The sequence below is a fragment of the Uloborus diversus genome, chromosome 4, assembly GCF_026930045.1.
Source record: "Uloborus diversus isolate 005 chromosome 4, Udiv.v.3.1, whole genome shotgun sequence".
NCBI classification, from domain to species: domain Eukaryota; kingdom Metazoa; phylum Arthropoda; class Arachnida; order Araneae; family Uloboridae; genus Uloborus; species Uloborus diversus.
The window spans coordinates 158,017,509-158,031,555 of record NC_072734.1 but is presented as its reverse complement, the minus strand read 5'-3'; the positions used below and the strand labels follow the sequence as shown (position 1 = coordinate 158,031,555).

Below are 14,047 nucleotides of genomic sequence, written 5' to 3'. Positions count from 1 at the left end.
GTTAATCGTATTCCTTGTAATTTTTGTTAGATTGTTATTTAAATCAAAATTAATAGTGATTTTGTGTTTATATTTATATGCTTTGTCCAACGTTGAACGTGAAATGATTGGTGTACAGCTGAGAAGAAAAGATGCAGAGGCTGGTTCTGGCTGTTATGTGTATGTGTTGTTATTGAGGATGATTCATAATGGATTTATTTTAATTGTTTGGAAAACCCAAATGTTAAGTTGGCTAAAAATTGTTATCTTTTTATGAATATTAGACCGTCAATATTTGTTTTTATTTTTCGATTTTACAGCAATTTGTTGCGATTAACACACATACATGTTGAAAAAATGTTCATCTTGTATACTCATTTGTTATATTCACTAGCTTACAGCTGAAATAGGTATTTTTATTGTATTTAAATCCCATTTAATGTTCCTTTAAATTTCAAGTTCTGTACTAAAATAGTTGTTTATGCAAATAAACCATCATTGGAAATTATTTTGCATTGTGTATTATGCTATTGTATTTGTATCAATCATTTGCAAACTGAGAAATGTAGATTTATTTTATTTTGAAAAATAAATAATATGTTTATCATTCAAATCTTCTTAATTCTGTTTAGTTTAAAACCGTATTTCTTATAGTATTGTACTTTGATGAAAATTTGCTTCAATTTTCAGATGATTTTTGAACGTTGTGAAACAACAGACAATTTGGGAAGAAATATGAAGTTCAACTCATTGTTAAGGTAATGCAATAATTTGTTTTTGAAAATTTTGAAAAAAGTTTTTGAACATTGGACAAATATTGAAATTTAGCAATCCAGTTAATAAATGCATTAATTCCTTGTAATAATGTTACTGTAAAGCAATGTGTTAAGTCAGACCCTGAATTTCAGCTGTATTCAGAATCAAAAAATTTGTGTTTTCAAAATATTTTGATGATGTGAAATTAAAATCATCTGATATTCAACAATGCTGGATCTTCGATTTTCCCAAGCCAAGGCAAATTTTGAAACAAGGCAAAACCCTTAACCATCTTTCAAGTTTTTATATCGAGTTTCAACAACAACAACAAAAAAAAAAAACACCCATGAAGTTTCTGCCTGAGGAATGTTCCACAGCTTGCTGCCCCCCCCCCCCCCCCAGAGCCTAGTTCCGGCACTGAATCAAGTGATTTTTTTTAACAAAATCATTAATCAAAATCAGTTCATTTTATTTTTATCAACTAATTTTGCATTTTTAGAATACTAAGCCAAATTTAACTATACTGCATGAAATAATCTTAACTTCAATAGGAAAAACTACATAGATACCTCTTTCTGTGTGTGAAACAGATTTTCACTCTTGCAATAATATTTTCACTCGAAAATTACATATCAATTCAGTACGGAATCAAATAAAAATTTGCAGTTTTTCTAATAGACCATGACTAATATAGTTAAAAAAAGTAATTGCTCAACATATTCTTTCACATTAAAACATTCATGATGATAGAAACCTTATTTTTAAGCAAAGCTTAAAACAAAATTACTTCTTATCTAAGTATTATAACCCCTTTAAAAAATCTTTAAAAAAAGTATTGAGCTATTGAGTAGTTTGAGAACTTATCTTAGTTTTAAAAGTAAGGCTGAATTGAATCATCTATTTTATAAAAAATATTATGTTTAAAAGTGTAAAGTAATTAATAACTACAAATTTTTGAAAATTAAAATAAAATTTGATTAAAAATTAAAAAAAATCCAACTTTTTTTTTTAATCAACTTTGCAATCTAGTGAGCTCTACAACTTTTCAAATAAAAATATTTTAATAAGTGGGAAAATTGAAGTAGAGGAGAATAAAAAAGAATTGAGAACAAAATTCAGAATTTCAAATTATTTTTCACTAAACTTGTGTATTGTTTAGTTTGTCCTTTTAAATTTCAATATAGTTCATGTTCATCATTTTTGATTTTATAAACCATAAAAGGTATGTTTTTCTTATAAGTAAGATCTTTTAAAAAAATTTATTTTTGGACCGTAATTTCTTCTAAATCTTTGCATATCTGAATTCCCAATCAATTCTTGATTAATGGGAAGTATGCAAAAAGAAAAATAGGTAAAGACTAATGAATTAATTTTCAAAAGTTCTTTTAAAAAACACATTTGTAAGTTGGTTTAAGAGACTACACGAAATAGATGCTTGTTAAATAGTCTATTAAGTTACTTAAACTTTCATAAGTTTTATGAAATAAAAAATAAAAAGACCATAAATCGTTAATCATTTATCATTTTATAAAAAAAAAATGCAAAAGGAAAAAAAAAAATGTGAAAAGCATTTGATATTTGCAATTTTTATTCTTTTTTATGTTTTACATTATTTTCACTCATGTAATCTTTATTTATCCTAGGTTATAAGTAAATGCATTTAAAATGTCAACCTGGGATGATTACAAGCCTCATCCAGATGATGATTATTTCTATGAAAATAATTCTGCTCCTGTAGAAGTAGACAGATGTCTTTATTATGATTACAACTTCGATGTTAGTATAGCTGTTATAAGTGGCATGTATTTAGCATTTGGAGTTGTCTACACGTTATATGGTGAGAACACTAGTTTGTATATTATTCTTTATATTATATGTGTTTCAATTCTAAACATGCCTTCCATTTAGGAAGCTGAAGGATGCAGTTGCCTTGCCCCACCTGAGTGGAAAATAAATTTATTTTCAAATGTTTGGCTTTGGTTTTGGTTGTTTTACAATATAATATGCATTGATTATATACCCTTTGATCCCCTTGGAAAAAATTGAAAAGGTTAATATTTATCTCATGAAAGTTGAATTTGTTTCTTTCATAAATATTTACACAAAAAGGATTGAAGTATATTAAGGGACCACATTAAGCATTCTCCACTGCGCCAAATGCAACAAAAATGTAAATTCGACAGAAAAAATCCTAATTTGGCAAATTTATTGGCAAACCGAAAATTTTACAAAATTTCCATTAAAAAAAATATGTCTCCCTTATCTTCAAAAGCAAGGACCGATGCAAGGGAGGGGCGGTGAAAGTGATCACCCCTCCCCCTTGATGGACCCTGGAAAGTGAATTTTTCCTAATTGCTATCTCTAATATGCAAGTGTAAGCCTTTTTGATGATGTTAAGGAAAGGAATGGGGTTCAATTCTCCCTCCCGGAAACTTTTCAGAATTGAAACTTCAGAAAAGGTAATTTTAAACTATCTTTGGCAAGGTTAGGAGTAAGTGTTGGAAGTTTTCACTTGGACATTTTGCAAAATTTAAGTCTTAAAGACATGACTGCAGACATCTAAGGTAGCGTTTGGGTGGAAAATGGGTTCAGTAGCTTTTCTCCGGTGATTTCTTGAAACTGAAGTCTCAAGAAGTGCAATTTTAGACAACCTTCAATGATGCCGAGGAGTTTCGAAGCACTCCCCTGGAATTATTACAAAATTGAAATTCTAAAACGAGATTTTAGAATACATCTTTTAAAGGAAAATGAAAGAAAAATGTTTTAGGAACTCCTTGGTAAAATCTATATTTTAGTTGTTTTGAATAAAAATGCTGTCCCCTCCCCCTCCCTTTAAGATGTGTAACCAGACACATAGTAAAAATTGAGTTAAAAAATCAACCGCCCCGTCCTTGAAGCATTTCCGTATCCATCCTTGCTCAAAAGATTGTCAAAAATTAAATTATACTTCATTCTCTGATTAAATATTTCTACTGACAAAAATACATTAAATTCAGTTAAAGTTGGTCTTCGGCTAAGACTTTTGAAATTTGGCTAACACTTTTAAAATTTGGCTTATTTACTGGCTTATAATTTGAAATCCTTAACGGGGCCCCTGTAACAGATTTGCTGCAACTAAGAGTCGTAAAGGTTTTGGGATCTAATCATTTTCCAAGTTGGAAATCATGGCATATTCAATGCCTGGATTACAATTTGCTCTAGTTGGGGCAAGCCTAACCTAGCAGCATTGTGAAGGCTACACAGATCCTAATTACAGCATTGCGACGCTGCCATGTTAGGTTTGTCCCAACTATAGGTTGACAACACTCTATCCCAAATTCATCCTAAATCATTGCTTTTCTAAAAAACATACAATGCTAGGGCAATGAGAAGAACAAAAAGTGAATGGGTGTCAGCAATTTAAATCAATGAATTTGTAAAATTTTAAAAATGATTGATTTACAGTAAACTCCCGATTATCTGCGGAATAGGGTGGCACGGTAACCGCGGATAAGCAAGTTAACTTCTTCTTTTGATTCAAAAATTAATTTTTGAATGAAAAAAAGTAGCAAAGTGAAGAAAACAAAGTGATGGCACAAAAATTCCCTTCTTTAGCTTACAAAAAATCATGAAAGTTAATTATATTTCTTCTATACAAATATAACAGAAGTAGGGGTAAGGTTTGTTTAAATTTTGATACTTTGTGTATTTTGTGTGTTCTTCCAGTTTAAACTCGACGTGAACTTAACAGATATATGTGCGCTTTGTACAGTTAGTATGTGCTGTGCACCTATTTAAGTGATTCTGACTAGTTTTTATTGTTTTTCATACATATTTATCTGAGAAAAGTAACATTTTTCTTCCTTTTCAGGCTATCGCTGTTTTAAAGCTGTGATGTTTCTCACTGGTTTTACATTTGGCACAGCAGTTGTATATTTAATATGTCAACAAGAGGATTTGTTACCTGCAGCTGGAAATGCTGGTGTAGCACTAGGTGCAGGTGTACTCTTTGGTCTTATAACAATGTTGGTACAATATGTTGGTCTATTCATGACTGGATTCCACACTGGATTATTCCTTGGTGTAGCGGCCATACTGATTTCATACCTGTGGTACACTCCTAGTACCATTTGGTTGATTGTAGCCATATTGATGGGATGTGGACTTGCTGGAGCTGTCCTTACATTGTTCTGGCAGAAAGGTTTTTATAGTTTTGATGCATATTTTTTCAATCTTTCTTTTTTGTCATGTTTCAGTCAAACACAAATAGTTCTTTCTAAATAAGTTTTACTTTTGTGTGTAATATTAAAACAAAGCAAACATGAAATTGTTATTTGCTTTTTTATATTTATATTTTTTAATAAAGGTCTCAGTGGCTTCAAATTCCCTTATTTTCAAAAAGAGACTTGTTGTAAATGTTGGTTTATTTAATTCAAAATATTAAGAAATAAATTGGGAAGTTTTATTCAAAGTTTCCTTGGGTCCAGTGTTTTTAAAGGGCTTAATTTCAGCGACCTTTTACAAAAAGTGTTGCAAAGTGCTAAATTTTGAATAAAAATTCCTAATTGTTTTTTGATCATTCCAAGGCATCTGAAGTAAAATTATAAAGTAGGCTAAGACCCATCCCAGGTTGTGGTACCAAATTAAAAAAAAAAGTTATTACATGGTGCTTTCTGCCTCTTCCCGCCCCCTCCCCTACAAGTCCTTAAAAATCCAAATTTGTCCTTTTTTTTTTTAAACCAATGCTAATGTTTTGAATTTATTAAACGTTTTTGTTTTTTGAGCTATCACAAATTGCATAGCATAATCTTTATGATACGTACAAGAGTGTAAATTGGCCATACTAACCATATCCTTATCACCTCATCCTAACTATCATTTTTTTATGGATATTACCTAATCTAGAAAATCACAATTCATCGTATGACCGGTGCAAATTTCTTCACTATTTCCATTCCTTTTGCAGAAAAAAGAAACCAACAAGTATGCTGCCGTTCTAAGCGCAAAAGTCGTATCTGCATCGGTGTTCAAAATGAGAAATTGTCGTTGAAACTATGCAACTTTTTCAGATATTTTTTTTAAAAAAAGTGTGATTAAAAAAGATTCTCTTGGTGACTGTAAGTAAATTTTAATAAAAAGTGCAGATAATGACTTTTGTGCTTAGCATGGCAATTCAGTCCTATCGCATTTTGTGATTGCAAAAAACATAATTTGAATTCAAGATGTCAAAATTCAAATGAATGCTAGGGCTGGATGTTTTTTTAGTATCTATTTATTGAATATTCATAGATTGTGCTATCTCACACCTTTTTTTTAAAGAAAAGCACTTAACGGTGCTGTTTCATTATGTTCTCCTTTAACTTCAATATGTGCAGGTATAAAGTAAAACAACACATCTGTATAAAGTATTAGAATAGAGTTAAAAACTCAGCAAACAGCTGTTTTGGAGCTGTCAAATGCAAGCTCCTTCATCAGTGTATAAAAGAACGAAAAGCCCACACAATGTAGACCAAACGACAAATTAACGAAAAATGGAAGGAAGCAAAGTAAATGGACATGGAAACCTGAAACATTGCTTCACAGTTCTGTGACACTGTTTCCGGTTTCCATGTCCATTGTTCTGTGACGCAATGTTTCCATGTCCATTTACTTTGCTTCCTTCCATTTTTCGTTAATTTGTCGTTTGGTCTACATCATGTGGGCTTTTCGTTCTTCTTTTATGCACTGATGAAGGGGCTTGCATTTGACAGCCCCAAAATAGCTGTTTGCTGCGTTTTTTAACTCTATTTTAATACTTTATTTGTACTTTATACATGTTGTGTTGTTTTACTTTATTCCATAGTACAAAGTTTTTGACTGCTTTTTAACAATGTACAGGTATATTTTTAAGATTGTTTCAAGTTTGTAATGTTATTATATGTAGTTTTTCTATTCATTCAAACTGTTTAATTACCCATGTTCAACTGTATTTATTTAAATTTAAAATTGGTTATTAAGCTAATGTTAGCACAAAATCAAATATTTGCTACTACAAAATACAAAATAAAAGGAAATCTTAACATTAAATTTTGCCTTGAGAATTTCACAGATTTTTAAATTAGCTGGTGCAGATTGAATGTCAAGCTTGAATTATACTCTTCCTGTCTGTTACGAAAATGGACTCTCCCACTGTATAGATTAATTAATTGGTGAAAAATGAAGATGGAATTTCCAATATTATCTCCTCATTATGTTTTTGTTTACTTTTTTAGGTTTGACTATTTTGGGAACTAGTATTTATGGAGGTGCCATAATTGCCATATGTTTAGACTATTTTATAGAAAAATTTATCATGGTGTTTTGGGTGTGGGATAGGATAAAACTTGCTACTTCCTTGTCCGTGTGCTGGTTTTCATGGTTAATTCTAGGAGTTTGGCCATTTATGATTCTTGTTGGAACTCTTACACAATGGCGAATTACAGGCATTGGAATTCATCATCAACAGAGTAAGTTTTTACTATACTATAAGAGTTGTTTTTTTTTTATAATATTGAAATGGATTTCAAGTTAGATGAATTAAAAAGACTATTGATTTATATGAAATTTGATTTTTTGCAATCTAATAGCAATCACATGTTACCCATAGTTTATTTATTTATTATTTTTGAAGTGCAAATTACATGTTGTTTATTAAATTTAAGTTGAGAATGTCTCCCCCCCCCCCCCCGCCTACTTTCTTTTTTTGGTATATACCTCAAGCATGCTATTAGTTTAAGCATAAATATCCTTTAAATTTATTTTTAAATGCTTTTGAGTAAAAAATATTGAATTCACTGATTTTTTTAAGTGCGTAATTTAATTTATTAATTTTATTAGTGTTAAAGAAACATTCATTGTTACTATTTTTTTTTAGTTTAAATATAAATATTTCTTATTTTAGAATTCTGTATATACTTGTGTCTAAGTCCAGGAATTTGGTACAAAAAATGAGGTTAAACGGGCTTATAAACAGAGCCGATTTTCCTAAAAGTTTCCACAAAAAAATATATTTTTCCGAACATGAACATTTTTCTGATTTTATTTCAGCCCTTTTAAACAAACCCTAAAAAAATAAATATTCAAACATTCTGATCTAATTTTGCATGGTTCAACAGTAAAATAAAGACTAATTGCAATATAAGACTGACTACTCAGAAAATGCGTAAAATACCGTGTCACGGATTTTTGCGATTGCTGGTCATTAAAAAATGCTCATAAAAAGTATTAATGTCATATAGCTACAATACAAACTTGTATCAATATAAATTCAAAATAAAAGCAATAATTGGCAAAAACAAACCATTTACAAAAATTGCTATGCATAAGTATTATTTTTGTACAAAAGTAGAAAACTTGAATTTTTGATTGTAAGCATGTTCGTTACATTTAATTTTCCTCCTTTTCAAAACTTTTACCCTCCAAAATCGAGACAAAACCTTGATCTTTTTCAGAAAAGAGGGGCTTGATTTATGTGATGGTTTTTGATTTTTCCTTTATAAGTAGGAGGTTTGACTTATATACGAGTATTTTTGATACTCTTGAATGCTCTTTATGTAAAAAGATAAAATTTCAATAATAAGCACATTGTTTAAATTTGCTAATGTAAATGCGGGTATATAAGCAACCCCCCCCCCCCCCCATCCCTCCAAATCTTCTGTACTTTTGTCGAAAATAAACAATGTTTGAGATTAAAAGAATAGTGCGTTGTTTTTTTTTTTGCGTGATTATGAAAAGTTCTCATTTTTAAAATGAGTTTTTGTAATAACTACATCTCCCTTTTAAAAATTTACTACATTTTGTATGGTTGAACCCCAAATATCTGCGGTCTTTCAACTAAAGTATTTTATGACATTAAAATAATGTAGAAAATGTGAACTTCACATTGTAAAAATAACTGGTGGTCAAATTCGCAAAGTAAATAATGCAATAAGAGCAGTGGTGACCCGGACGTGACGATCCGGATCACGTCCGGGTCACCACTAAGGACGCTGGGATGCTTATCCTTTAAAACTTTTAAACAGTAAAAGGTAACATTTGAAAGGTTCGCTGTCGGGCGAAAAACCTGGTCGCAAGCTCTCTAGGAACAACCTCGCTTCGATGGAGCGCACGTGAGTTAACTCTCCTGAGCGGAGTTGAGTAGCGCGCGTGTTCGCTACTGATTGCGCTGATCAACTGGAGATGTAAAAGAGAGGAGGAGCTGTCAGAGGAGTTCCGGAGTCCACTGACCTGGAGTCCCCACAGTTTTAATCAAAAATACCTTCTAAAGGGAAGTTTTGATCAAAACAGCCCTTTAATATGCATAAACTACTTTATTAGAATTTTCATTTATGTTAAAACCAATGCCTCTGCCCCCCCCCCCCCTCCCTCTTTGCTGCACTACTGCCTTTCTGCATTCTGGGGTTTCGTAAAACAAGTAAGAAACCCTTGGTATCACATAAAACTCAAGAATTACGAGCAGCTGTGGAACATGCCTTCACTAAAATTTCTTTGCCTTCACCTTCGTGATCAGGTAATATCTCCACAAAAAATCTGCCAGAACATGCAGAATTCGCTGTGTTACAACGTGGATGGTCTTCATGCCAATGTTTTCAACTTTTAAAACTTCAAGGTAACTGTGGTAGCTTTCAAAATCACTGGTGTCGGCTGATCGAGAGCAGTGAAAACTGCTTCGGAATATCACGAAATAGAATTCAGTAGTTTGTGGGACAAGTGGACAGCGTACAATCACCATTAATTGAGAAATTTCATATTATTTACATTTTTTTTTTTACCCTTACAGTAATTTTGTTCAATTCAATTTAGGTGCATTATTCTGATATAAATGTTAAACTAAAGCCAATTAACAATATTATAAAGGTTTTGTGAATTACGATAAATAAGTTGCAAATAAAATGGTTATACATTTATGTAGAACCATATTTCATGTTAAACTACATTCCAAGTTCAGTGGACCAGTTATTCCTGCCTTTTGGTCCACAGGGCCAGTTGTTCTTTCCCTAAGATTTCCAGCATTGTGTAGGTAACATTCATCCATGTCTAACATAATATTAACAGGGGTAGAAGTGACCAACTTGTCACATATAGGACATTTTCCGCAAAAAAATAGAGGACAAATGTAGGACACATTATATGAATGATTTTGCTATGAAAAAAGAAATAATACATATCATATGTTATTTATTTATTCTCTCAATGATTTTGTTTTTAAAAAAACCTCAAATAAAATTATTCCTTACATCTGAAATGACTTTCCTATCATTGAAAGAATAATTTTTTAAAAAAAACAGTGTACTTTATAGATGAAATAATTGAACAAAATTTGAACAAAGAAAATTTTTATTTTTCCTTTCTAACTCATGACCCAAGTACTAATTCCACTGTTCTTTGATTTTACATCTAAACTGAACCCTTTAACACTTGTATTAAGAAAAAACAGAGCTTGAGAAGGATCCTCTTGACGTTTTTCAGAATCTTTATGCTTGAATGTTTTAGCATGCTGCCTCAATTGTGAAAATCCACTATTGCTTATGGGCACTGAACAGTTGCAAAAATGGCAAAAAGCGGTAAAATCATCTTTTCCTCTGGAGCACCATGCACCAAAATTTGTAGAATTAATGTCCTCCTGGTTCAACCACAACAAAAAACGGGAATATAGGAAATATAAGATATTTTTCAAAAATATAGGAAGACTTTGATACTTTTCTTGAAAATATAGGAAATATAGGACTACTTCGACCCCTGTATTAATAATAAAAGGGCGGGATACATTCACTGCCAGTTACTCTGTAGTTGTATAATATAAAAGAATGTATTAAAAAATATATATTTTTTATTTTTAGTGGCTCCTCCTAGAAGGCGAACAAGACAGCTCAATTTACAAAGAATCAGACAAGAAGAATCTCGTGCTGAACAAAAGCAAAAGAAGTACCGCTATTTATATCAAGTTCGCACTGCACATGGAGATGTTATATCGCAAGTAAGACATCTGTTTTTATAAACAATGTTATTTATTCTTGTGTTAGAAAAAAAGTTGTAAATACATTATATATGGTTTTGTGTGAACAATTCATAAAATTGCCTATTACAGCAACACTTAATGTGCATAATTTCAATTGCTCTCATTGATTATATACTCTTATCTTAGCTAAAAGTTTATAATATCCTTGCCAAAAATAGCTGATAAAAAAAACCCTATCTTTGTTAATTCTTTTCTGTTCAATTAATAAATGTTTTCATCACTATTTTCCTCAAATGTTTCGGGTTTCTTTGGAATTTCTAGGTCCCAAGGACCCAAAGTTATGTCCCTATTTATTGACTTTGTGCAATAAAACTGCTACTGATAGTAAATGGAACCCTGCAAATCTTTATTTTTCTAAAAAAAACTTTGAAGTAGTAAAACTTTACTTCAAAGTTTTAGCCTACATTTCTTTATGTATTTTAAAGGAAGTTACAATGTGTTAAATACATTCGAGTTATACCCCCATGGCGCTCATGCCACATTAGCATAAACTTTATTCACCTCAAATGTCTCAAATTCAACAATTAAAATTGTTTACCGTCTAATTTTAGTATGTTAGGCTCTAAGCTGAGTTTACAAAGTATTTTCAACCTAGAAAAATGTTTATATGTGAGTTTATGAAAATTTGAAGATGTAATAACCTTCATTTTAATTTTTTTGTTTTCCTTTTTCCCTTCTTTCAAGCAAAACTATGTTCAGAGTCTACAAAAGAAAGTATGCCCGCCTCCTGATGACAGCTTTACAACCTTACATTCAGACTTGACGCATCTGACAGTCTTGAATCCATCAGAGAGCACAGCTACATCTATCAGCCAATTACCATGAAGGCACATGGTAAAGCATGTTACGTTTTAAACTGCCAATACTTAAGCTCTGATCACAGAGCACTCATGATACATTTCAAACATATTATAGTATGTATATTCAAGCCATTCTTCATGATACATGCTGTCTAAAACTGATAATATATTGATATTTTTTTGTTAAAACATTTTAATCAATATTTTGCAAAATCAATTTTAAATAAGTAAGTTAAACTAATGCATTGGAATAATTTGCAGGGTATGAATTGTTATTCAAAGGTGCAAATTGCTTGTCGTCCGGTGAAATGTTGGTGCCTTTTAAGAGTCAAATGAAAAGTTTATCTAGGATAGTATGGACTGATATTGCCAATGTTATATGATAAAGTGAAGATACTCTAATAAGCTTTTAATCTTAAAATATAATTTCTAAATTTATATATATGATAATTGCCGCTTCTGCCAAAAGCCAAAGAACATGCCTTAATTATTTTATTATCTCATGCTTTGAATCTTGTATTCTATTCATCACTTTGACAAGACTATCAGTACTTGTAGAACGTTTTTTATGGCAGCTGTTTTTAGTATGGTAAAACATGTTTTGATATATCATGAAGCACATTTCTATGAGAAATACTATGTTACCCAAGTTATCTCTTAAGTGGCAATATACATGCATGTTTTAGGAGATAGAGGCCCATGCCAAGGTTTTGAGAACATTTGTAAGATTATGAGAAAAAAAATCAGTCATGGTAACGGTTTTGTGATTTAATACTTGCTCCTGAATAAATAATAGTTAAATCCTAAGAAGAGCCTCATGTAGGATGTTTTGAAGTATTAGATCTCTAATGTAAGATCAAACATTTTTGAGGTTTTAAAGCGTTAATTAAAATTAAACATCTTCCTGTATTAAGTTATGAATCATGAACCTAGAGTTCAATGAGCATTGACCCACCCACCCCATGGGAAACATTTCAGGGTTCACTCAAAGGAAAAGAGTTAACCTTTCACTTGTGAATTAAGTATCAATCTGAAAATTATGCACTCTTGCTGTGCCCACTCAAGCAGTTGTCATGAAAATTAGCCTTATTCTCTGAGGGTGATGGGAGTGGAGCAAAAATACCTACAAATTTTACTCTTTTTTTTTTTTTTTTCTTCAAATAAACCATCTATTTAGAACTATTCTTAAACAGTAACAACTGAAAGATAAAAGTCGGTTGTGAAACAAAATCTGTGCTTTTCACCCAACAAATGAAATTTATGCAATGTTCATCAAAATTAATATTTAGCACAGACAGCAACAATAACAAAATAACACATACAAGTTCTCAGAATCCGCAGTTGCCCTATATTCTAGCCCCTTGAACCTTGTGCATAGATGCTTACCTTAGAATAATTTTGTATGTTATTTTTCAGTACGGCTTATCAAAACATGCTATTTATCTTTCATCTGTTTTTGATAAATGATGAGAAAAGAAGAAAAAAAAACTAAAATTATTATTTTTTACACTAGTAACTGCTAAGGTAGTTTACATATAGTTTTTAAAAACTTGAATTATTTAATGACAAACTACAAATTTTAGGATTTTTAGTTCCGTTTCATCAAAATTCTAAAGCCCAGATTTGCTTTAATGAACAAAAATATTAAAACATTTTCCTATAGAAAGAGGAAGTTTTGAACGTAGGGTAATCTTAAGTATTTATCTTACTGCAAACATCTGATAAAAGGGATTTGATACCCTAAAACACGTCTGCAATTGTTTTGCAAGTTTGTGTATAAATTATGTTGATTTAGCTGTTTAATTATTCAAACTTTACTTGTGAAAATATTTTTAAGGCAGCAAAAAATAAAGAAAAATTGGGTTATATAGTACATTGATTTCCATTTTTTTTAACAATAATGCACATTCCAGCTGCAACTCAACATTTCCTATTCCATGTCTCCTGCACAAATTTGTGCAAATTTATCCGTCATTGTATGATGTATTTTTTATTGTATTGAACAGTATTTATTTTATTTGTATATTTATGTTTACTTATACAATCTTGTGAGACAGGGTGAAGTGGCAATATTTTAATATGTGGATCTTTTTTATGTAAACTTTTCTTTGTAATCCAAGGATATTTATTTCATTGATTGTAAATTTGTGTTCACAAATGAAAGTATTGCTCAACATAAAAAAAAACACAGCTTTTTTTTCCCTTTCCCTTCACTGCCAAATAAAAGGATTGATTGTACTTAGTATGCTTGTTTTTTTCAACTCTGAACACATTATATATTTTGTTTTTACTTTTTATTTATAAAGCTTAAGTGGTCTCAACCCATAGGTGTGATCACTCAAACAAAAATTGTTGAAAGTTCTTTACAGGCTTAAGTGAATCTAAAACTTAAAAATAACGAAATTCCACTTGAAAGCAATGTTTTATTAATTTTCCAATTCTAAGGAAATGAATGTATTAAATTTTTTTTTATCATCAGATATTAGAAATTGTTTTA

The 14,047-nt window shown here is 30.8% G+C and overlaps 1 protein-coding gene across 3 annotated transcripts; it reads left to right on the top strand.

The window, feature by feature from the left end:
- The first annotated feature begins 133 nt into the window (after positions 1-133).
- On the top strand, positions 134-13,747 carry LOC129220179 (transmembrane protein 198-like). 3 transcript variants are annotated; one of them, XM_054854534.1, is made up of 8 exons: positions 134-389; positions 670-737; positions 2,379-2,572; positions 4,586-4,915; positions 6,966-7,199; positions 10,572-10,708; positions 11,435-11,584; positions 11,812-13,747. In XM_054854534.1, the coding sequence occupies exons 3-7, from the start codon at positions 2,401-2,403 to the stop codon at positions 11,573-11,575; spliced, it is 1,014 nt and encodes a 337-aa protein (XP_054710509.1). In that variant the 5' UTR covers positions 134-389; positions 670-737; positions 2,379-2,400; the 3' UTR covers positions 11,576-11,584; positions 11,812-13,747. The 3 variants fall into 3 exon arrangements, with proteins under 3 accessions (XP_054710509.1, XP_054710507.1, XP_054710510.1); XM_054854532.1 differs by having other exon boundaries at positions 11,435-13,747; XM_054854535.1 differs by lacking the exons at positions 134-389; positions 670-737; positions 2,379-2,572 and adding an exon at positions 2,692-2,785 and having other exon boundaries at positions 11,435-13,695.
- Positions 13,748-14,047: the final 300 nt, after the last annotated feature.

Coding starts and splice junctions, on each gene's coding strand:
- LOC129220179 (XM_054854534.1), top strand. CDS start 2,401: ATGTCAACCTGGGATGATTACAAGCCTCATCCAGATGATGATTATTTC. Junction 7,200..10,571: donor TGGAATTCATCATCAACAGA/GTAAGTTTTTAC, acceptor TTTTATTTTTAG/TGGCTCCTCCTAGAAGGCGA. Junction 10,709..11,434: donor ATGGAGATGTTATATCGCAA/GTAAGACATCTG, acceptor CCTTCTTTCAAG/CAAAACTATGTTCAGAGTCT.